This window comes from Halichoerus grypus, chromosome 7 (genome assembly GCF_964656455.1).
Source record: "Halichoerus grypus chromosome 7, mHalGry1.hap1.1, whole genome shotgun sequence".
Lineage (NCBI taxonomy): Eukaryota > Metazoa > Chordata > Mammalia > Carnivora > Phocidae > Halichoerus > Halichoerus grypus.
In genome coordinates this window covers 113,983,409-114,007,636 of record NC_135718.1, presented here as the reverse complement: position 1 = coordinate 114,007,636, position 24,228 = coordinate 113,983,409, and the positions used below count along the sequence as shown (strand labels likewise).

Here is a 24,228-nt window from a genome sequence, read left to right as displayed (position 1 = left end):
GACTGCCAGTCATGTTCCCTAGTCCATTGGTCTTCCATTTGCATTCTGCTGGTGTGGTAATGAGCCGCATTACTCCAGCCGTTGGGGAGAGGAAGCGTTCATTACCGTACATGCGTGGATGCCTCTGGGTGCATGCCCGTGTGTTCCTCTGTGTGAGGACACATGGGTGTGCATGCATAGGAGTGTGTGCACACTGGGGAGTGAATTGAAAATTTTCCCAGAGCATGTTTTGTGGGGTTATCCTGAAGGGTGTCTACTCTGACCCAATCTCTGGTCTCTTGCCTAAGCGTCTCCCCTTTTACCCTGTTGTTAATGCAGTCGTATGAATGCCACTTTCATTTCTCCCCCTGTCCTCTGACCTCTGGGGGCCTCCCCGCTGCAGAACAAACAAGGGGCGAGACATCAAGACCATCAAATCTCTGAGGGTCCTCCGAGTTCTTAGGCCACTGAAGACCATCAAGCGCTTGCCCAAGCTCAAGGTAACATTTCCCGAGGCCCCTTTTCCCATCTTGTCTTTAGCTGTGATCAGCCTGCTTTTGGAGGATCATTTCTGGGAATATTCCTTTTGCTCACACAGAGACTGGGGTTCTTTCAAATGCCTGAGTTAAAGGCCTTCATTTCAAAGAAAAATAACCAATGGGCCAAGAAATCTATAAGGGGGCTTTGGCCTCTTGAGTCCAGCCCCAGGTGGTATTTTGTATATACTCTGCCTGTGGCATGTCATCCAGAAAGAACCCTGTGTCATTTAGGTGCACTCAGAACAACAAAATGGAAGTGGCAGGAGTCCTCTATGTTGTGGGCTACACGTTAGATCATGCTGAGTAACCTGGGATGCTTTCTTCCCTCATAATTCTTGAGAAGGAAAGGATTTTCTAGCCCTGACCCTTCATATTTTTAAGGCATAGATTGGTCGGTAACTTGCCCAAGAACACAGTCATTTTTGGCAGAAGCAGAGAATGGGGAAGCAAGCTAACGTGAATTGAGTTTTACCTGTTGCCAGGACCTGCACTTTCATAGCTATATTATCTTGGTTCTCCTCTTTTCTGGCCCATGCCCTCCCTGCTCCATCCTCCTGGGGCTCCTTCCTGCCCTCAAGGTGTGCTTTACCATTCAAGCCCAGTTTGCTAACATGTTGAGCCCTCCTTTCCCCCGCCCCCTCCCCCCACACATAAATTGCGATTAAGGGAAGCTGAAACTTCATGGGGGAAAAGTTCTTCCTCTGAATTCCTGAGCAACAGCCCGCCACCATGAGGGAGGGACCAGGACTCCCGGTTCACAGCCCAGAGGTCCGCTCACTGCTGCCCCAGGCCACATGGCCAGCCGACTGAGCCACAGCGCAGGGCCTGAGCCCAGTCTCCAGGTTCCTTACAACCCTCTACCATCGTAGTGCCAGGCCTTGTCCATGCCCATAAATACTCCTTTCTGCCAGGGGGCCTGGGGCCCTAACCACTATTGTTAGCTGCAGCCCAGGCCCCAGGGGTCTCCTTTCTTCTAAGCTATGTTGGGGTCCTAAGGAGACTGCAGACAGCATGATGAGATTAGTTAACAGGCTGGAGAATGCAACCGCACCCTTGGTTAATTCCATTTAATTAGGAAGTGCTGGCTTCTGGCTTCTCACGCTCTCTGCAGCTCCATAACCTGAGGCAAGTATAGGTGGCTCTGATGAATCTGTAAGGCTGCGGGCTGCTCACCTTCCCTGCAGTGTTGAACTAATTAAACCAGCGCTGTTCATCCAGCGCTGTGAAGAAGCAACTGCACAAACATGGCAAGGGCACAAATACAGTGCCACCATGGGGCACCACTTTCCAGTGAGCTAAACCTAAAAACCTAGAAAATAACCTAAAAATGGCTTGGAATGTGGTGAGTTCCTGTGTAACCCCTCAGGATTCTGCAGAGGGACACCCATGGCCTGTAACTGGAGAGCAAGTCTCTGATTCTGCCCACCCCGTCCCCCTACCCTATGAGAAGGCAGCTCCCCATCCCCACCCACACCACCTATTGAATCTTCATCCCCAGTACAGCCCGCCTTAAGCTAAAAACACTTCACTTACATGAAGTGTTGAACATACTTGGAGCGAATGTAGGAATTTATTCCAAATATCATTAAATACTAAGTAATAATTTACTCTCTGATCCATTTAAAACGGTAAAGAGAAAAACAATACATATTCAGTATATAAACCGAATCTAAGAATGTCACCAAATAGATGTCAGGTTAGGGACAAGCCATTTAATGGCCAGAAAGGGCTGAATGTTCTCAGAGATCCCTTTCTGCAATAGATTTCTGTGCCTCCCGCTAATTGGAGTACACCTGTTGGGCGCCCACAAAGGACTCCCTGCATTGCCTGCTGCCATTTGGTTTCTACTGCTTTGGGTTTGCTTTCAGATTCAGAGCACGTGTGCCCTTCCAGGTGGTAGATTCTTGCAGTCATGACCAGCTTGGAAGCCAGCTCTGAATCCCATGCGTGTCACTTCTTAGTAAGGGGCACCTTCTGTGTGGGGCTGGCTGGTGGTGATGTGGCCCTCACTCAGCTCTAGGCAAAGGCACAGGCCATTCCGGGGACCCACAGGGCTTTTGACTTCTCTTTGCAGGCTGTCTTCGACTGTGTGGTGACCTCCTTGAAGAACGTCTTCAACATCCTCATTGTCTACAAGCTCTTCATGTTCATCTTTGCTGTCATTGCAGTCCAGCTCTTCAAGGGAAAATTCTTTTATTGCACAGACAGTTCCAAAGACACAGAGAAGGAGTGCATGTAAGTGCGACCAGCACACGCTGCTCACCTTCTCTGATGCGTATTCCGGTGATGCCCGCTCAGCCCTCCACACATAGCTCTTCTCTTTCTCTCTTACCTCTCTCACATTTCTTCTTTTAGGAAAAAGGCAAGATAGGAAATTGTTAAACTTTTATTGAGCACCTCTTTTGTGTCAGACATGGTACATAGCATTTTACACCCAGTTTTTCACTTTAAGTCTTTGCAGTGACCTTTTGAGATAGGTTTCATTTACATATTCTAGATGTGGAAGCTGAGGCTCAGAAAGTTTAAATTGCTCAAGGTTACACATGGTGACGGTTACACAAGGTGACTAGTAAAAGGATTAGGATTTAATCTTCCATGTCTACTAGGCACCGAATACAACTTTTATCCCGCAATCATAGACTGCCTTTGATAAGGCTCTGCTTTCTTCCTCACATCTGTATGCCGATTATTACTCAGCCACATTATTGAAGTTTGTAGAATCTCCTTCCTCTCCCACGAGCTATAGTGAAGAGGCCCTATTTCATCTGTACTCTGGTTTTAGAGGCAACTATGTAGATCATGAAAAAAACAAGATGGAGGTGAAAGGCCGGGAATGGAAGCGCCATGAATTCCACTATGACAACATTATCTGGGCCCTGCTGACCCTCTTCACCGTCTCCACAGGGGAAGGATGGCCTCAGTGAGTGATGGGTTTGAGTTGGCATGCTTGTCTGTGAGCTGGGATAGGACACCGTGGTTGCCTTGAGAAGCTTATTCAAGATAAACGAGGCTGACCCTTTGTTATTCTCCCAGGGAAAATAAGTGGTTATGAGTGGGCGAGACAGGCAGAAGAGAGGAGGAATGAAAAGCCTTAAGGCAAAAATCAAGAGGGAGATAACAAAGTCAGAAATATTTGCAACTCTTATTGTTTCAGTCTCTGGGGATGGTTTTAGACATATTTATCCTCCAAGTTGGCCCTTCACCTGAGGATTGAGGGTTAAGAATGAGCTGGAAGAGGGGCACCTCAGTGGTTCAGTTGGTTAAGCATCTGACTCTTAATCTCAGCTCAGTTCTTGATCTGAGGGTCATGAGTTCAAGCCCCACATTGGGCACCATGGTAGGTATAGAGCCTACTTAAAAAAAAAGAGAAAGAGAATGAGCTGGAAGAACTCAGAGACCCTTTCTGTGATCATACCTGTCATGAAGAAGACAACAGAATGCAGTTTCTTTTTTCTTTTCTTTCTTTTTTTTTTTTTTTTTTTAGAGAGAGTGTGAGTGGGGTGGGAGAGGGGCAGAGGCGGAGAGGGGGAGAGAGAATCTTAAGCAGGCTCCACGCCTAGCATAGAGCCCAATGAGGGGCTCGATCTCATGACCTGAGCCGAAATGAAGAATCTGGTGCTTAACCGACTGAGCCACCCAGGTGCCCCTAGAATGCAGTTTCTTAGGCTGCCGATGGCTGATTTTTCAGAGACTTGTCAATTACTAAGACCCCACTTGCTGGTGGCGGCATACTCTAGTTGGTAAAATGCCAAATAGACATCCAGCATCTCTTGGTATTGAATATGACAACCTAAGATATAAAATAATGTCACTCTTTCTTAGCAGTTGGATGCATGATGGGACAGGGCTTAGAAAGGGCAATGGACTGGGGATCACTGGATCTTCACCAGCTTGGTTATGGACCCTAAAAATTACGGTGGATCTTCAAAGTCAGGGAAGCCACATAAGAAAATACAATAGATGGCACATCTCCTAACGAAGCCTTAAGTCAGGGCCACTGCCAAGATTGCCGTCCACCATCCATGCCCCCTCATTCTGTCCCTACAGAGTCTTACAGCATTCTGTTGATGTGACAGAGGAAGACCGAGGACCAAGCCGCAGCAACCGCATGGAGATGTCCATCTTTTACGTGGTTTACTTTGTGGTCTTCCCTTTCTTCTTTGTCAATATCTTTGTGGCTCTCATCATCATCACCTTCCAGGAGCAAGGGGACAAGATGATGGAGGAGTGCAGCCTGGAGAAGAACGAGGTAAAAACAAGTGGTCTAGAGCATGGGAGTGCAGGGGTTCCAGAAAGGATGCTTGGAACTGCAGTGGTAGGAAGGAAGACTGAATTGTCTTAACTTTATTAAAAATGACAGAAGATGGGAAAAATTAATTATTGTCATTAAATATTTTTTGAACATATGCTCTTTTAAGACCTAGGCATGAGGCACAGAGAACTGGAAGGTTTATGATGTAGTCCCTACCTTTAAGCAGTGAATAGTCTAGAAGTGGCAGTAAAAGATGTGTACCAAAATTACAACATTAAGACATTTGCTTACCTGGCTGTGTCCTTCTGTGGTATGTATTTGCTGTAAGGATAAGGGATATGGCTTGCTTATTGTGGCTTTTCTAGTAACAAGCATAGTTTTGGCACATTGTAGGGTTCATTATTTTTGTAATGGAATGGAACAGAAACTGTTTGAGACTATGAGAGAAATTCAAATACAGTGCTATGGGAACGCACAGGGAGATAGATTTTTACATCTGACCGAGGGCATCGGGTAAGGCTTCCTGCCTGCTCATGTTGGCTGCAGCCTGTGTAAGGGACATCACTAATCACCATGAAGTCCACATCCCATGTGCTAGCCCAGTTCTGTGTACTCATTTAAAGGGACCAAGCACCTGTAGTTTTGTCCCCATAATCCCTGTTGCCCTTTTTACCTTTTGCTTGTCCAGCCCGACCCTGTGTTTTCCTGCACTGTCCTGTTCTTCTAACCACCTAACAGAGAGCCCACCAGTGGGCGAGGTTGAGGGAACTTGAGCTTGGGCTAATAGCTCTAACTTTCCTTCAGAGGGCGTGCATCGATTTCGCCATCAGCGCCAAACCTCTCACCCGCTACATGCCGCAGAACAGACACACTTTCCAGTACCGTGTGTGGCACTTCGTGGTGTCCCCGTCCTTCGAGTACACCATCATGGCCATGATCGCCTTGAACACTGTCGTGCTGATGATGAAGGTGAGGGCGTGGTGGCTGGGAGGCACTCAGCAGACGGGGCCTTTGGGGCTCGGTACCTCCCAGGGCTTGAGACACCGGGCAGACGCTTGCCTCCTTCCCTTCTTCTCTCCTGCGGAATCTCTTTTTGATCTTGTCCCATTCAGCAGCCCAGCCTCTGGGCCTTCTGGGCAAAATGCAGTAAGACCTATAGTAGCAGGCCAGTAGTGCCCAGGGCCCCGGGTGCTGGTGGCCATCAGATTCAGACGAGAGTGGGAATGTCAGGAGATCTACATGATCGTGGGGTTCTAAAGGAGTGTTAGAAGAGGTGTGATCTTATTTAATAATAAATGGTAAGAAAATGTTTCTGTCCCTCCCACCTTCCTCTTTAGGAAGACTGGCTGTTTTTGCTAATAAGTAGCCACCGTAGGGCATGGTCTGTGGTTTCCTCTGTGTTGTCTTGTTCTGCTATGTGGGATGCGTGGTCCTCCTCGCTGGCACGTCCGTTGCGCCTCCTACACCACATGCCAGAGTGTCCCCCAAGGGCAGGGATGAGAGATGGCCAGCCTCGATGACAACGGAATATCCCCCCTCACCTTAAGGGTTTGATTCTTTTTCTCCTCTTTTCTCTTCTTGGCAGTACTACTCTGCTCCCTGTACCTATGAACTGGCCCTGAAGTACCTGAATATTGCCTTCACCATGGTGTTCTCCCTGGAATGTGTCCTAAAGATCATCGCGTTCGGCTTCCTGGTACGGCATGCCATGTACCCCACCATCGCGCTTGTCTTTCCTGCCTTCTGGAGGCCTTCCCGGCCTTTGCTAGAAGGGGAGTGGCTCCCACTCTTCCAGAAATGGTTCACACACCTGACCTAACTGTGGGCCTGTTTCAGCTGCTCAGTAAACTGCCCGAGAAACAAGAGGATGCATGAGGGTATTAGGAGAAAGGGCAAAGGAAACCAGATCCCCAGCTCCATACTCATCCAGCCATCAGCTCTGGTCCTGTCAGGTTCTATCAGTGGTCGAGGGGTGACAGAATTCTTAATAGAACTGCAATTTATTTGTCAATAGGGAGCAAAACAAAATTTGGACTAATAAGCCTTGAATGTTTATTTACTGGTAAAAGGTATAAGATTTTATAATTCAAGTGGGAAAATGTCTGTCCCTCTTACCCTCAAACATAGCAGATACTAGATTTTACCTAATTGTCCTCCTCCCGTTAGTTACATGAAGCACAATTTCTGCTAACAAAAATAAATGTTTATTACTTAAGCTTACAAAGGCTTGTGACCATTAAAGGGTGTGAGAGAGAGAGAGAGAGAGAGAGAAAGGGAGAGAAAGGTAAATTGGTAGATAGGTATGCTGGAATTAGGTTTGAAGAGTGTTGGGCTGAGTTTTTCTTGTATGAGTCTTTTATTTCTCTTCAACTATTAATTACAATTGCTTGGCACATTCATGCATCTCCTTTCAATGGTGTTAAGCAAACCTAGCCCTTGGTTTCAGTGTCCTATAAACAAAATAGTTCTCTCTGCTACCACCCTCCTTGTTCCAGCGTTTACAGTGAGATCAGTAAAATGCAGATAACCCCACTTGATGGCTGTTTCACCCTTACTTAGTGTCTGAGCTACCATTTTAAGTTATGTGTGTATGTGGCTTTCCCTGCAAAAAAAGAAACTTTGCTAATTATCCGAATAGGGGTTTGTCTGGTAGCAGCTTTAGCAGGGACTCTGGGCTGGGCTTGATAAGTGTGAGTGTTGATTGTGGGGGTTGCTTTTGGTCTCCTAATGGTTCTTTGAAAAGTCATTAACTTGATGGTTTGGGGAGGGGAGTTGAAGAGAGCCCATTGCAGGTGGCTGCATTGTTGCTCACTTGACTCCCCTTTGAGTATTTTGAGACTTGGGGAAATAAAAAAGTAAAAAGAAACTACCACCAACAAAGATGCCTTTATAATACAGTCTAGCCCTGAGCAGGGTGAGCAGAGTGAGGGACAAGCTGGTGCCACAACAGGGAAAGTTTTTCTATGCATCTTGATTACTTGCATATGCTATTGACATTGTCTGTGACTTAAGTCCCCAACTGTGCACTAATTACGGTGAACGCTGAATACATACTTATAAGCTTAACTAGACTCAGCTCCAAAGCCTGCCTCCTTCCCACCCTCACCTCCATATTTTCATTCAAGGTCTAGAGGCATTTTCACACGATAAAAGACACCACTACTCCCAAATAAGTCTTTACATTGATATAGTACTCTAGGTTTTCAGAATATCCTAACGTATACTATTTTGTTAGATCTTCTCAATGATTCTGAAATACACATGGCAGATGCCATCATTATCATTGTTGCTGTTGATTTAAATAAGGAACTTGAAGTTCAGAAAAATTGTATAGCTTTTTAAAGATGACAGAATAAAAGGCAGTAGAAGTGGAAAGTGGGATGGGAATAAAAAAGGAAGAAGGAAAAGAGAGAATGAACATTGGTTGCCATATTAAGTACCAAACTCTTTATATGTTACTCATTTTAGCTTCATAACAGCTCTACTTAGATAGGCGTTATCAGTTTCTTTTATGGATGGGCTAGGGCTCAAGAAGATTCAGTGCTTTGCCCAAGGTTACTAAAAGGCAGAGCCAGCATTCAGATCCTGATCTAATCTGGCTTGAACGCACAGTCTGTCCACGGTAATCTACTAGTCTACACTACACTGTGCTATTCTAAACCATATTGTATCGTAAAGCCCCTTCAGCTGGAATCCAGAGCTCCTGTCCTCTGAGACCTAGATTCATGTTCTCTCTACTATATGGGGGCCTATCCAAGAATTAAGAAGCTTAGCCAAGGTTGGAAATAGGAGAGCCCTGAGAGCTGAGGAACTCTGAGACTCGACTTGGTTCCACTCCTGAGTAAGTAGGTATTCCTCATGGAAAAGTGAATTTGTGAGGCTGTGTGCCCTGTTTCTCTGCATGCCCAGCAAGTGCTGGTGGCTTTGGAATCAGACAAGCCTCTCTAAGCCTTAGCTTTGTCATTCAAAATGAGGATCACTATAGTTGCCTTATAGCCTTAGATACTTTGTTGTGTGTACCTAACTAAGCAGTGTACCCAAGGCATCAAGGCTCTAGTCCCAAGTAGGTGCTCCTTAAAGATCACTAGTGGGGCGCCTGGGTGGCTCAGCTGGTTAAGCGTCTGACTCTTGATTTCGGCTCAGGTCATGATCTCAGGGTCATGGGATCAAGCCCCGTGTGGTGCTCCGCGCTCAGCAGGGAGTCTGCTTGAGATTCTCTCTCTCCATCTCCCTCTGCCCCTACCCGCCCCCCCCACTCACGTTCTAAGAAAGAAAGAAAGAAAGGAAAGGAAAGAAGGAAGGAAGGAAGAAGAAAGAAAGAAGAAAAAGAAAGAAAGGAAAAGAAAGAAAGAAAGAAAAAGAAAAGAAAAGAAAGCTTTGCTCTCACCATACTCCTTTCCTCTCACTATTTGTGTGTCTCTGCCCACTCTTCTTGCCAACCCTGCTACTGAGTATTTTATGAACATAGGGTATTGAAGGTATTGATCATGACCTACCCATAGGATCCATGGGAGAAACGAATGGAAAGAACACAAGGGCCTAGCCATTATCTGGCACATACTGTAAAAGTCACTAATGCTCATTGTGAAGGTGGGGGGGTTGACTTCAGCAGTGCTCTGAGAGTCTGTTATGGGAGCTGCTGCCCAAGGACAAGCCAGTGATTTTGGAAACCCAAGTGTCCTGTTTCTTTTAAGGAATATAGTCCAAGGTCTGTGTTCACCTGAGTGGTGGAGATGGCAGCAGAACCTACCTACTGTCTCTGTTAAGCAGGCTGTTACATGGCTGGTGCATTTGCCAGGTCCTTTATTTCTCCTCCATCTCCTTCAACCCACTCATTTTATAACTCAAGAGGTATAACAGCTGAGAAAGAGGGGAAGGATGAAGTCTATTCATCCTATCGCCCTGTGGAGTTAGGAGAAGATTTTTGGTACATCTTTTGGACCTTAATGACTTAAGACATCACTGTGAATTTTATTTTGGCCTTTAAAGACTTAAGACATCACTGTGAATAGTTGAACATCAGAACTGTATAATTATAGGGTCACATGATATAGACAATTTAAAAGTTGTAGAAAACCTTAGAGTAATATGGTAAATAATTTTATTGCCTTGTAGGTGACAATGATGATCTTTCCTTTTTTTGACTTCATAATATTCTTGGCCACAGATCTCTTTCTTACATATTTTTTTATGTAGCTTTTTAGTGACAGCTACAAAAACAAGGTCTTCAAGTAGTGAGAAGACTGCTTTCCCAAATGAGAAATTCCCAAGTCAGTAAAGAAATACCATTTCCTGTTAGAAATGGGAAAACAAAAGCCAAAGTTAGAATTGCTCTTGGACGTGAATTGACAAGTTTTAATTCCAAGTGACAAACTTATGTAATTAAAGATACCTGTTCTCCATTTCTTTTTCTTTTCCTCCTTTTTCTGGTGCTCCCGTGACTGAATTCACATGGCAGAACTATTTTCGAGACACCTGGAATATCTTTGACTTCATCACAGTGATTGGCAGTATCACAGAAATCATTCTGACAGACAGCAAGGTGAGTGGCTCATACATCCTTGTCTTTAAGCTTGGCTCTGAAGTAGCATTAAAAAAATCCTTTGTGCATGCAGTCCATTTTTTTTAAAAGGTTTATTTATTTATTTATTTGAGAGAGAGTGAGTGAGCACGAGCAGGGGGAGGGCCAGAGGGAGAGGGAGAAGCAGGCTTCCCGCTGAACAGGGAGCCCGACACGGGGCTCGATCCCAGGACCCTGGGATCATGACCTGAGCCAAAGGCCGATATTCAACCAGCTGAGCCACCCAGGCACCTCCCCCATATAGTCCATTTTTAGCTCATTGAACCAAATGTGTAGCCCTCTAAGTGCTGGGAGCTTATTTCCTCACTCCTGAGCTGCAAACACTGGAGTGGCACTGGGTCTCGTGGAAGGTTTTGTTCATTTGCATGACTCAACAGCAGCCACCTAATGGGGTCAGTGCAATAGGCAGTACTGGAAGAAGCCTCGCGTGCACAGTGTTCTGCTAGATTCTTTGGGAGAGACAAAAGAAGCACAGTATCATTGCCCTCAAAGTTGTTAGACCTGAATCGTTTCCCTAAAATTGTTTATCCTAAAGAAGACTTGGAGACCTCATTGTAATTCTCATCAAATGTGGGCATGACCATCATATGTGCTAGAGGGATTATTCGGTCACCTCTTTAGGGCTTCTAAGTGCAGTTAGGACCACGAGGGCCCCTTGGAAGACTAGAGAGGCTGGTTTTCTCTGACACATGTTGGGCATTCTTCTGGGGGTACTACCCATACCCTTCTACCTGGGAATAGAGGGCAGGCCTGGGAAGGCTTGGAGAGATGGTCCTCACTGGCCCATCAGTTGGAGATGGGGTTGAAAACACAAGACAGAATCTGTGTCCAATTTTATGATCTGAATGAGGGAGAAATATGCAAATACTAGTGTGTAGTGTTTTCTAAATGACCGTAATGTCACTAACTATGAGCTTCCTTTTGGTCCACCAGCTGGTGAACACCAGTGGCTTCAACATGAGCTTTCTGAAGCTCTTCCGAGCCGCCCGCCTCATCAAGCTTCTACGGCAGGGCTACACCATCCGTATTTTACTTTGGACCTTTGTGCAGTCCTTTAAGGTAAGCGGCATCAACTCCTCCTCTCTGTCTTATCAGATGGAACACTGCCGGGCCACAGCGTGTCATTACACAGGTCCCTTGACCTCCAGGAATGAGTGTTTGTCAGATGCATCCAATAAATACAGCAGTTCTCAGTTACAGTGCAGCTTAGCTGGGCCACAGTCAGCTCATGCCTAACTGGATAGACTGTCATTCTAGAAAAACACCTCCACTTTGTAACTCGCTTATCTTCTCTGTTGACTGAGGCCAGGGCTTGTCTGAGAAGATAGTCCAAAAAGCTCCAAGCAATCCCATCTGTGTCTGGAGCCAGCTTCTGCATTTTCAGGGACTTACCAGTGGCTTAATTTCACATGACCAGTTTTTCAAAGGACTCCTTGAGTTGTGTTTGATTGCAGGATGAATCATACGGTCCCATTCTTGTCTTTGTTAGTGTGTTTCCTCAACCACTGAGTGTATGACATGTTCATGGTCACCTCTGTGTCCTACAGTCTAATAGGATGTTTGGGCCAGGCTGATGTAGTGAGCTGCTTCAAATGGTCTCATGGGGCCATACAGAGGTGTATGTATAAGAAATAGAAGTTTAAAAGTGACCTGAAATCCACTCTAATTGCAGAGACTTCCTGCAAAAGAAGTTTTACAAACAGATTTCAATGTTTTCAGGCTGTAGCAGATATCATAGTTTGTTTTTGAAGTTTGGGGGGGGGGGTTTAAGTGCTGTTCAAATGCCTACTATTTTTTCTCTTATTAAAAAAAGCTTTTCAATGAATGTGTTTTGAAAATAAATTTGATGACATTGATTCAAAGCTGAGAAATCATGAATTTACCAATTGTCTCCTTTATTTAATTTAATTATTTATGTATTTTAATTGAACTAGAGAAGGTCAGCCAGTGAATTCAATAGTTTCTCATCATTTGGAAAAGTGTTCACCCCACACCATCATTACTGACTTATTCTCCATCGAGGTCCTGCGGGTTTGATATGTGAGACCAGTTGTAAGGATGTTCAGGCTCCTACAAGCAACCTTGACATTTTTATCATATCCAGAGTAATTGTTTGGTGTCATGACTCCCACAGAGGCCTCACCTCAATGAAAAGAATTTTGCCAAAGCTACATGACAGAGGAGAAATCTAAAACCTTAGTAAGAATTTACCGAGTCTCAGGTGAATTTGGATTTGGGATCTGATACACGAGATACTCCTAAAACCTTTTTGCTAGAGACCTTCCAAACAAGTTACAGTTAGTCTCTCAAGAAATACGTGTCAGCCTGTCACGTTATCATGCTCACCAGCTCTCTGTAAAAATGCATACTGTTGAGGGCAGTGAAAAGCATGTCAAAACTTGATGGCCAAGTGGTTGGCTTATTGCAGTGAATATAGAACAGTGAAGACAAGGTGAATCTGCCTCCAGGTGACACCAGGATGGATAGGTGTTTCCCTTTTGGAACAGTCCCAGTACACAGTATAGAAATTATTTTCTTAAAGTCAGCTTCACAAAGGTTGCCTCTGCAGATACACAGCAGGGAGCCACACAGTATAAGCTGCACCCCCGTGGCCTACCCAAGCCACACCCCTGCACCCCACCAGCCATGAGCATAGCCCCCAGTTCTCCATCACTGACCCCTACTTCATTCTTCCCTGTTTTTCCTTGTTTTGAGTTAGAATTTATAGCATGATAAGAAAGGCGATCAGAATGTATCTTTGATCTTTTTCCGAAACCTGGGGGTAGGGAGAGATGAGCTAGGGACTGAAGACATTGGAGTGTAGAAGGTGGAATGAGGGCAGGAAGTAAGCAGAAGGTGGGAGAAGGTAGCAGCACCTCGAGCAGTAAGAAACCTATCTCCCTTCCTTCTTCTATCAGCAGACAGAGTCTTCACATGGCCCCTTGAAATGCAGCCATTTTTCTTCACAGACCTTGGGAGTCAGCACTTTATCGGGGAGGGGATTCTCTTGGCAACTTTCAGTTGCATTTTAATTTTATCCTTTTTTCAAGTTGTAAAAGTCTCCCAAGGCTCTTCATTTAGTTGGCTCTGTTGATAAGCCCTACCCTTGCAGTCTGAAAGCCTTCAATTGATCTCCTGGGATTCGCGCTGCACACAGTCAAGATAGAGTGGAGACTCATAGTTGCATTGTCTTCTATGGAGCTTACTGGGTGGTAAAGGAGGGAGGTTTCCATGTCAGCACTGGGATCACCCCAGAATTATGGAACCCACTCTGGCCCTAAAACCAAATTGCCCTATATCCTCCCCCAGCCAGGCGCCAGTTCCCTATCTTACATTTCCTTCACTTGCCCCTTGCCCCCCTTATTGAAATGTTATCATCCCAGGGTGGCGGTTACCTTGCACAATATGGAATTTTGTGCCGCATGGCTTCATGGCAGGGTTTTGCAGTGGCTAACACTTGAAAGGCTTTTTGGAGTTTTGCATGACACATAATGAAGTGTCAGGAGGCTTAAACACTGGAAAGTGATGTTTCCTCAGAAGATGAAGGTGCCTTCTACGAAATGATGAACAACTGAGACTCTCAGCCCATTCACTTTGCTCCCAGATTCTCCATCAGGGGCTTGGCATTGAGTGAGGGAGTGGGAAGGGGAATTTGGGAGCCAAAGCTAGGTGCTTACTATGTAATTTGATCACAATTGCCCACATTGTTAATATTCTGCAATGCAAAGTGGAATGCATCCCAAGCCCAGGAAGTTTCCCCAGCTCTCCTTGGAGATCTGGGCCATACTTCTGGGTGAGTGAATATTCTTGACAGAAGGTAAATGACAAGCCTCTCCACGGACAGCAGCTTACCTGTCTGTCAGAGGACATGAACATCTGCAAAAGTATGGCACTCTAGAACAGCACAGCCCCAGGGAATAGAGAGTCCCAGTGTCCCCATTTAAATCAGCCTCAGGGCAAGAGTTCCAGTATTGCTGGTGACTGTGGGGTGTGGAGCCTGGGAGCTATCTGCCTCTGAACTCATGGTCCTGTCTCTGCTTTCCTTCCAGGCCCTCCCTTATGTCTGCCTTTTGATTGCCATGCTTTTCTTCATCTATGCCATCATTGGGATGCAGGTGAGCTCATGTATCAGGGGCCTGGTGGGGGACAGTTGTTGCCCAGATTGTCACTGGCTTACCAGCCCAAGCACACAAGATTGAGGGTGAGGCTCACGATGATCCGTTTCTCAGGATCTCCCATATTTGAGCTAGACCTAAAAGAAAGTCAGATGGTTGTTCTCTTGTATACAGCAACACAAAATGTGTCTAAGTCTTGAATGCCTGAGATTTATGCCCTAAGACCTACCACTGGGAACAACTCCCAGGGTTCCTAGTAGCCTGCCTAATCCTAAGGGTACCCAAGGGCCATGGTCCTGCTGATTCCTCTCAAAGGGCCAGGCAGCTCCTAGACAGTTCTCTTGGGTTACCACATCCTTTCCAGTTTCGGAGTTGAGAAGTGAATCAGGTTCCCATCCTGGATATTTATGCGGGTAGCCAGAGGCCCACCGAGCAGAAGAGGCCATAAGATCTTTCTAAAACGACTTCATCTGTGACAGATGGACTCCTGTAAACAGCCAGCAGCTCATCCCATGAACCTATCCAGTTGGATACACTGGATTGTCTGCCTGTCTCAGGGAGGCGAACTTTCTGACTTGGAGATGTGGAGACTAAACCCCAGCATGGAAATTTAGCCAAGTGGCAGTCTCCTGCACTCAGCCAGTCTGGCCACCTTTGGACTGCCAGCCATCTTGTCAATAGTACCTGTCATCTGGGGCCACTGTGCACATCTCCCAGGCTTGCTGTGTTAGCAGCCTTTTTCCAGAGCGTCTCTGAAATGTCTCTTCTTTTTGCTCCTCTCTCATGTGAGCACTTCTTAATTTTATTCATCTTCTAACCACATTCCTGGAGAGTTTTTTGTTCTCCAAAAAGACAGCCGAATGTCAAATGTGAAAAGGTGTGAGATTTGGTTGAGAAGTAGTGAGTTCTCCTTCAATGAGGATATTTCAGTAGAGATGTCATGATGGTGTCAGGGCTGTGTTGTAAGTGGAATCCCTACTGAAATTTCTGATCAGCGTGATGATGTCTACTAAGGCCCTTCTAACTCTGAAATATTTGATTCTAGAATTTAAATGTTCTTGAATAGCCAAATAGAAACTTAATCAATTATTGCCCATGCTTAAAATAGCTCTTACCTCCTTTTCATCATCAACCAAAATAAACCAGAATAATACCATCTCCAGTACTCAGCTGTTCTTGATATTACTGATAATGATGATAAGGCTGTTTATCATCACTTGATTTCCTGGATGTTCCAGACATGTGTGCTCTTACCCCATGTGTGCTCTTACCTCCATCCTTCCTCCCTATCAGCAGGCACACACACAGTCCATGACTAACATATTCAGGAGTGATGTGAAAATGTTTATGGGTGGATTTCATTGACTCCATTGATGCTTAGCATAGTTAAGTAACTTATAACATGCTCAAGGGCTCAGTAAGTGGGAGAGCTGAGATTTAAATTTAGCTTTGTCTGCTACACAGTGCATATTCTTACTGTACTGCATGTTCTCTCCTCCCACCAACAAGCAAATACAAGTATTTCTTTGACCCTTTAGTGGGACGTGAGAGTTGTTCAGTCATGAAATTGTGATCTTTACAATAACTGCAATGTCTAATATTTTATTGCCCCGAGACTTCTTTCCAAAAAAATAAGAGCACTATTTCCATTACACAGGGACGCAAATGGCTTTGCCACTGTGATTTGCCTTTAGATGGCCATCTTCCTCCTGGTCCCTGATAGAGACCCCGCACCAAGCACATTGCTGACACCTAGCTTGTGACTAGAGAAATTGTATCTAGTATAGTCATAACAAAGCAGAGGGATCCATTTAAACAGAAAGACATAAAGGCAGAAGACCAACATTGGAAAGATATAAATAGGAATAGGTTGAATCTATGAGAAGAACCATTATTCTGAACTTCCACAGGCATCTTGGAAGAAGAGAGAGCTTTGCAGAGGAATCTGAAGGTGGAAGGAAGGAGTAACTTGCTGGGTATGGGAAAGAGTCCTGGGGCACAGATCATTAGAAGGTGAGGCTTTCAGCCTCAGCTCCTGCACTGACCACCTGTATAAACTTGGTCAAGTCACTGAGCCCCTCTGGGCCTTAAGACCCTCACCAATACAGTAGAGGAGTTGGATAGATGTCTTCACAGGTCCTTTTATGTGCAGAGTTCTGTGATTCCAAGTGAAAGTATATTTAAGCTTGTACTTCCATTAAGTTTTCTGGTGGGTCTCGGTATCCCTTCTTTCTTTTTCATGCCCTTTTGGTGTAAGAAATTTGGTTTGGGATAAGAGCTAAGTGAAAGCTAAAAAAAAAAAAAAATTAAGGACTGACTTCACAATAAATATACATTTTTACATTTTTGGCTTGAAAACTAGAGTAGATTCAAAACAGCTTCAGTTTCTTTGACTGTTAAGACACATGCCTCATGCAAAACCCCAGCATGCCCTCCAACCAGCTGATGACTGGTAAGGTATCGGAGAAAATCATAACGAGGACAATTAATGATGGCTGATGACTGTCATATGTAGAAAGAAAAAAAAAAAACACTGTAAGTTGTGTGGATGTGATGAATGAGGGATAAATCGTGGATGCTGGACCAAGAGGGTGAAAAGGAGCGACAGTGATGTGAACATAGGCAAGGATGTTGGACAGTTCCTCCTGGGTGCCTGGAACTAAATGTAAGGGGGACTTTTTAATTGCTACTATTTCTGTTTGTGGGCCCTCCACCTGCTTATCTTTCTCCTTCCTTTCTTCACTGGTGCTGGCTCGCTTGCCACTTCCATTCTCCCTGAGAGACAAGTAGTATTTGGGTTTTGAAAAACAATGTTGAGAACAAATTCCCAAAGCAGGTGTCAGTAGGAGTTATTTGAGCAAAATAGCTGGGGGCAGAGATTGTTCCTCAATTGCACATTCTCAAAACTGTTCGGGGGGAAAATGTGTTCCATTTAGCATATATTAGGTAAACTGAAGCATGTCATGTACAGACTGGAAATTGTCTCAGATGTCTGGGAAAGTGACCTGTAGGCCTTCGGTAGTACCGATATTGACTTGTGAGACTAGATCCTCACACCTGAAACGTGGTGGGGGGGAGGGCAGGGAGTGCATGTGGAAGGGCGCCCTTCTCATCTGAAGAGACTTAGGGTCTCAGAGTTCAACATTATTCACTGTCTGTGGACAAATATCTCTGAGTTTTCCCTCTTTTTTCACATTAATTTGCATGGTGACCACATTCCAAGCTCAACAACCAACAGCAGACTAGTAAACTCATTCTATAGCCAGATCTACCCAAATTCATTTTCTTTCTCCTTTTCTAAGTATCCGGTTGTCCTGACTTTCTTCATCCTCTTTGCCGGGACTTGGCTTTGTGTGCCTTCGTTCTCGTGGATTCTAGATTATAGATGTACTGACATTCTCAGTTTGACTCTCTGGATAAGAACATATCCAAGGAAGATCAAGGTGCCCCTCTCTGACCCACACTGCTTGCAAATTCCAGGATAGTATCTGCCCAAGCCGTAAATCACATCTTCTGCAAATACACATGCCCCCCTCATTACTACCTGAGACAGGAAGAGAGGGGTAGTTCCTTCCCTGCACTTCTGTGATGGGGTACATCTTTGACAGACTGCTTGAGTACCATGGTGACAGGTACCATGGAAATAAAAAGACCAAATTAGGTGTGGGAGGAACTACCTACAGGCAGAGTGACTTCAAAAAGATCTTGCCTTCTATGGTCCTGGGTCCCCTTTGCTGCACTGGAGAACGTAATTACTTCTTCACAGCAGGCCGGGAGCGTGGGATCCACCAACCTGTCTTGGTTTGAGTTGTCTGCGTCAGGATTAGGCCACTGGGAAGGGCCATGCGTATGGATTTGCCAACCCTAGTAGATGCAGGTGCATCTAATATTCATGTGCAGGACAAGACACATCACACAGCCAGTAATGCTCTTTGGTTTTTGTTGTTTTTTCTTTTCAAGGTATTTGGAAACATAAAATTAGATGAGGAGAGTCACATCAACCGGCACAACAACTTCCGGAGTTTCTTTGGGTCCCTCATGTTACTCTTCAGGTATCTGGATGCATAACTGTTTTAGCTGGAGCTCTCTTGTCGAGGGAGATGGAGTTAGTCTGCCTTTTCCTCCTATTTGTCTCTTTATTCTGCTTGCTCTGCTCCTATTAAGATACACAGTGGAGTAGAGGCAGGGGATGGGGAGGGGCAGTGGCTCTGAAAAATGGCTCCATTGACGATGGGAAGTTTCCTCAACATCTTTGACTCAGCAGGTAATTTGTAAACTGCAAGTTTAGAATATGTGCACCAGGACTGAGTAGGGAAGGCGAGGACAGATTCCTCCAGATCAAATTCCATTTAAGGGCTGAAACCCTGGATGGCCAGGTTTATGTGGGGTCTTAGATAGTCCCACCACTGTCTCTACCACTGTCAGCAGACACTCCCGAAAAGACAGAGAAGCAGTGGGTGAAGTGGCAGAGCCCAAGAGAGACCTCCTTGGCATGCTCCCATCTCTGGATGGAAAGCACTAGAGGGAGGAAACCTGCAGAGGAGAGAAAGGGATTAGGTGAGTTGGGAAGGAGGGCCAAAGAGAGGATGAGACACGCAGACCTGCTACAACTAACCAAAATGTCTTTGGGGCTCAGGAGTGCCACAGGTGAGGCCTGGCAGGAGATAATGCTGTCGTGCCTCGGGGAGAAAGGCTGCGAGCCCGACACCACAGCACCTTCGGGGCAGAACGAGAATGAGCGCTGTGGCACAGATCTGGCCTACGTTTACTTTGTCTCCTTCATCTTCTTCTGCTCCTTCTTGGTGAGCAAACCCTGCATTCTTGGCTCGAGATGCGGCCTGCCCTGCCCTACCCTACCCTACCCTACCCTACCCTACCCATCCCATCCTTCAAGGAACTCTTGAAGGCCAGGATGCTTAGTGGACTCCCGGGTAAGTGGCTTCCCATGGCTGCCACCAAACAGATTTTGTTGCCTCTAGGGAAGGTTTGCTGTGAGAAGGAATGATGAGTAGAGTGGAGTTTAGGGAATAGATTATTGAGTTTCATGTTGAATCTGTTGTGACCCAGAGGACATCTCTCTTCTCCGTACCTCAGGGATTTTATCTTACAGGTAGGGCTAAGAATATCTTACCTCTCTTTTGGAGCCTTTCAAACTGTTGAGAAGAGGTACCTCAGAAATACAAAGTGATAGGATTAATAAGAGTAGAGTGGTGACAAGATACAGTGTCACAGATGCGGTCTTTTGACTCATGTCACTATATTTGACGACAGTTGGCCAACTTGACAGACATGAAAGGAAGTGATCACTTTGGGCATTAGTAAATATTGAGTGACATATGTGGAGCACGGCTACTTATAAAATGGTGAGAAGCCCTAGGTGCCTTCTTAATCCGTTCTTTGGGAGAAAGCATGAATCAGCACCCCGGCCTCTAAAAATCTCTACCCTGCACAATCCTAGACAAGGTGCTACCAGATCTATTAAATTGTCAGTCTGGTGTTTCTGGCCACCCTGACATCCCTTAGCATGGCTTCACTGCTCATGTCACTGACTGTACAAAAATCTAAAACTAGGGGCACCTGGGTGGCTCAGTTGGTTGAGCATCTGCCTATGGCTTGGGTCCTGGTCCTGGGGTCTGGGATCGAGCCCCACGTGGGGCTCCCTGCTCAGCGGGGAGCCTGCTTCTCCCTCTGTCTGCCTCTCTACCTACTTGTGCTCTCTCTCTGTCAAATAAATAAATAAAAATCGAAAAAAAAAATCTAAAACTAAAGCGGTGCCACTGAGAAGTGGTTAACTTTGCAGCCATGCATCAGCAAATGAATTAGGTCGTGTCCAAGCATTTCTGCCTCTCTAAAGTGATCACGAGGGATTTGCCATGTGTCCAGCTCGCTGGTGTGGAGAAGCTCTCTGGTGTGGCTTGCAGGCAGACTTTTGAGGGTGGCCATCAGGTTAACCTAGCAGGGAGTGAGCCACCTGGAGACTCAGGTAGCCCTACGTTGTGGTCTTGGCTTTGCTGCTGTCCTAGCATGGTCACACACTTTCCCTTTTATAGCTTCTGTAAATGGGAGGAAAAATGACTTGATAATAAGGGTACTATTTGCATGGTGAGCGGGTACATGTGTTTTTAATACACTCCCTTCTTGTGGGTGTGAAAGGTTTTTCAATAAAAAAAGGAACACAAAACAGCATCTTAGAAGCACGGGGGTGAGGCTGTGAGTGGGTTACAGCCTCTCTGTCAACCAGAGGTAAAGGGAGGAAGGCCCATGGGTGCCGGTGCTTATTGGTGGGGCTGTTGTAGGGTGACATGGAGGAGCATATAGAAGGGCATGTGGACAGCTTGGTTTTATCCTCCATGGTGTAAGTGTTTAATAATGAATATTTAAAAAGAAACCAAAGATATAACTGGAAAATTCATTAGAGACTAAAAAGGTACTTTTAGAATTATGAGATAGAGGGTGCTGCATAATTCACATTCATGTTATTTTTAAAGAGGATATGATTCAGTATGAGCTGATGTGCTTTTGAATCTCAACCCTCTGGGAGATTGACTTTGTGACCTTGGGCGAGTCACACAGCTTCTTCGCTCAAACCAACCACTCCAGAAAGATTTACTGATATGCTGCAATGTGCCAGGCCTCATGCTTGGAGCTGAGAATACAAAAGTGTGTAGGAAGCACTTGTGTCCTCGAAGGGCTGATGGCAATTAAGTCTGCCTCCCGAGGTTAGAGCAGACACCACACTATGAAAGACTATACAAATGTAAAGCAATGATTTTGTTAACATTAGTAATAAGTACCTTGAAAGGCGTGTAAAACACATGTGTGGATACGTGGAAACCCCTTTAGAACCCAGGCAGTGATTGAATATATTCACTGGGGCTCCAATGTCAGGGACAGAAAGAAAGGCCCGGCACATGCTGGGATGAGGTTCAGCGGCATGAAACAGAACTCCCCAAATAACAGCGGCTTAACCAACAGGGAGGTTTATTTCCCTCACACACCAGTGAGGTCTGGAGGAAGGCAGTCCAGGCTTGTTATGGTGGCTCTACAGAGTGCTTAGTGCCCCAGACACCACCTCCAGGGGCCAGACCTCCAGGCACCCACGCATGTCCTAGGTGGCAGGACGGAGGAAGGCAGGCAGGCAGGAATGAGACGGGTTGTTAGGATGCAGGCAGCAGGTTCTCTCAGAGAAGACTCCAACCACGTCCTGTCTCCAGACTTTCTCCTTATCTTTATTTTTTAAGAGATTTTTATTTGAGAGTGAGAGAGAGCATGAGAGTGGGGTGAGGGGCAGAGGGAGAAGCAGACCCCGCGCGGAGCAGGGAGCTCAATACAGGACTTGATCCCAGGATTCTGGGATCATGACCTGAGCCGAAGGCAGACGCTTAACCAACAGAGCCACCTAGACGCCTGACTTTCTCCTGATCTTCTGTGCCATCCGCACATCTGGCACCTCCATCCACCTGGGAACCCACAGCCTCCTCTCACCCTGGCAGCCGGTTGTGTCTCTCAGGCAGGACTCTTACTCTGGAGTGACGGAAGGCCCAGCTCCATCTGGCCTAAGCAGAAAGGGATTTTATAGGCACATATAAATGAAAAGTCCTGGGGCAGGAAAGGCATAAGCAGGTTTCTCTCTCTGCGTATGATCTCTTCCTCCAGGCTCCTCCATGAGAGCTCTTTCCTCAAACACCCCAACCTGTGGCACCAAGATGGTGGTAGCAGCAGTTCCAGACCCCAATCCTCACACATTCAAGACTGACAGGGAAGAACAAGTCTATTGCCCAGAAGGTCCAATACCATTTTATAGGCCGTGATTGGATCACCAATCACTATGGCCCAGGTAAATGGGATTCAGTGACTGGCTGAGGCCCGGATCACAGGTGGTGCCCCATTGAACCATGTTAACTGGGAATAGGGTGGGGTCCCCAAGAGACCAGATGTACAGTAAATGAGCGCTAGGCAGCCAAGAAGCAACAACAGTGTGTGTTCACAGTGCTCAAGTCCTGTCAATTCCATGTCCTTTGATTCTCGACTATCGCCACTGTTGGTCCAAGAGCACCGCAAAACTCTCCCCACAGGTCTCCTGGGCATCCTCGGCCGCACTGCTCCCAAGGGTTCTTTCTGGATGAAACATACCTCAGTCTATCTCCTAGTATAAACCCTTTTGGTGGCTTCTGTTGCTTCCTCATAATTTAGGCCAGAAATGGGCAAACTGTAGCCCAAGGGCCAAATCTGGTTTGCCACCTCTTTTTTTTTTTTTTTTAAAGATTTTTATTTATTTGACAGAGAGACACACAGCGAGAGAGGGAACACAAGCAGGGGGAGCGGGAGAGGGAGAAGCAGGCTTTCTGCGGAGCAGGGAGCCCGATGTGGGGCTCAATCCCAGGCCCCTGGGATCATGACCTGTGCCGAAGGCAGACACTTCACGACTGAGCCACCCAGGCGCCCCTGCCACCTCTTTTTGTATGGCCCCTGAGCTACCAATGGGTTTTACATTCCTAAATCGTTATGGAAAAAGTCAAAAGATGGAAGAATATTCAAGTAACAGTATCTAGTGAAGGCTTGCTGTGTTTTAAGCAAGGTGCAAGGCATAGGAACGTATCTCTGGACAGCAGCTTTCTTATTTCCCCTCCTTAGCGTCTGGATCTCTACAATACAGTGGGTGCACAAGAAATGTTGAGCAAATAAGTGAGAGAACAGGGTTTTGGAAGCCACTGGGGGGCATGGACAGCTTCCAAGTGATCATATAGTAAGCCATGCAGTGAGCTCTAAGACACCTCACCAGGTCTCTTGATGGCTCCTTTGGTGGAACAAGGGGCAGGGATGGGGGAAGCTAGAAGGGAAGGTTGGTGTCAGGCCTTGACTTTGAGAATGTTGTCACTGTTGCTGCTCCCTCTGCTGCACATCAATTAAATTAATTGAACAGATAAGAAAGTGACTTTTTGTGGAGTTCTTTGCAAATATAAAGTGGCACTGACGAGTGAAGTAATAAAGCTCACACAATGAAATGTGTGGAAATTGTGACGAAAACATGTTGCATTCAGTAAGATCAGCAGCGCTTTAGCTAGGATCTTTCGCCTCACGAACTTCTGAATTCTTGATTTGCCTTGAAGCCTGTTTTCCTGCGTTAGGTTTCCCCTAACTGCACTTCTCCCCTTTGCCCTCCAGATGCTCAACCTGTTCGTGGCCGTCATCATGGACAACTTTGAGTACCTGACTCGGGACTCCTCCATCTTAGGGCCTCACCACTTGGACGAGTTTGTCCGCGTCTGGGCAGAATATGACAGAGCTGCATGGTGCGTAGGCCTCCCGGCCATCCCAGTGGGGCCAGTAACCAGGGCCTCTGGAGTTCTCAAGGAAGGGGTTGGAACCGGATGTCTGCCTGTTACAGAAGGAGAGGAGATTCCTCTCAGTCGTGGCCTGTGCGAGAGCCCAGGCCCTCAGATTGGCTCTGATATCAGGCCAGTCATCACAAACATAGCTTCTTTATCCTCGTTTCCCCTCTCATTCCTTCTGTGACAGGCTTTCCTTTTCTTTGCCAGTCTCATCACAGTCTGTACCCAGAATGGTTGGTTTCAGTTGCCAGAGGGGCTTCCCATGATCTTCTTCTTTTTTACCCCTGCCAATGTTTAGTGGACTCCTTTGAGTCACCGGAGCGGGGAGGGGGCGTGGGTTGACAAGGGTTTTCTGGGTCAGTCGAACATCTGGCCATCGTGGTCAGTGACAACAGCGTTTTGTCTCTCTCATCCCTCTCAAAAGATACCG

General features: G+C 46.1%; 1 protein-coding gene across 4 annotated transcripts in view; it reads left to right on the top strand.

The window, feature by feature from the left end:
• CACNA1E (calcium voltage-gated channel subunit alpha1 E) overlaps positions 1 to 24,228 on the top strand; it is a 319,486-nt gene that overhangs the window by 266,961 nt on the left and 28,297 nt on the right. For all 4 annotated transcript variants that reach the window (XM_078078099.1, XM_078078097.1, XM_078078098.1 and 1 more), the window contains 12 exons: positions 383 to 479; positions 2,593 to 2,753; positions 3,301 to 3,438; positions 4,566 to 4,767; positions 5,575 to 5,739; positions 6,356 to 6,466; positions 10,229 to 10,312; positions 11,285 to 11,410; positions 14,401 to 14,466; positions 18,427 to 18,518; positions 19,103 to 19,268; positions 23,632 to 23,759. In XM_078078099.1, coding sequence (XP_077934225.1) covers positions 383 to 479; positions 2,593 to 2,753; positions 3,301 to 3,438; positions 4,566 to 4,767; positions 5,575 to 5,739; positions 6,356 to 6,466; positions 10,229 to 10,312; positions 11,285 to 11,410; positions 14,401 to 14,466; positions 18,427 to 18,518; positions 19,103 to 19,268; positions 23,632 to 23,759 — 1,536 coding nt within the window. The remainder of the gene's footprint in view (positions 1 to 382; positions 480 to 2,592; positions 2,754 to 3,300; positions 3,439 to 4,565; positions 4,768 to 5,574; positions 5,740 to 6,355; positions 6,467 to 10,228; positions 10,313 to 11,284; positions 11,411 to 14,400; positions 14,467 to 18,426; positions 18,519 to 19,102; positions 19,269 to 23,631; positions 23,760 to 24,228) is intronic.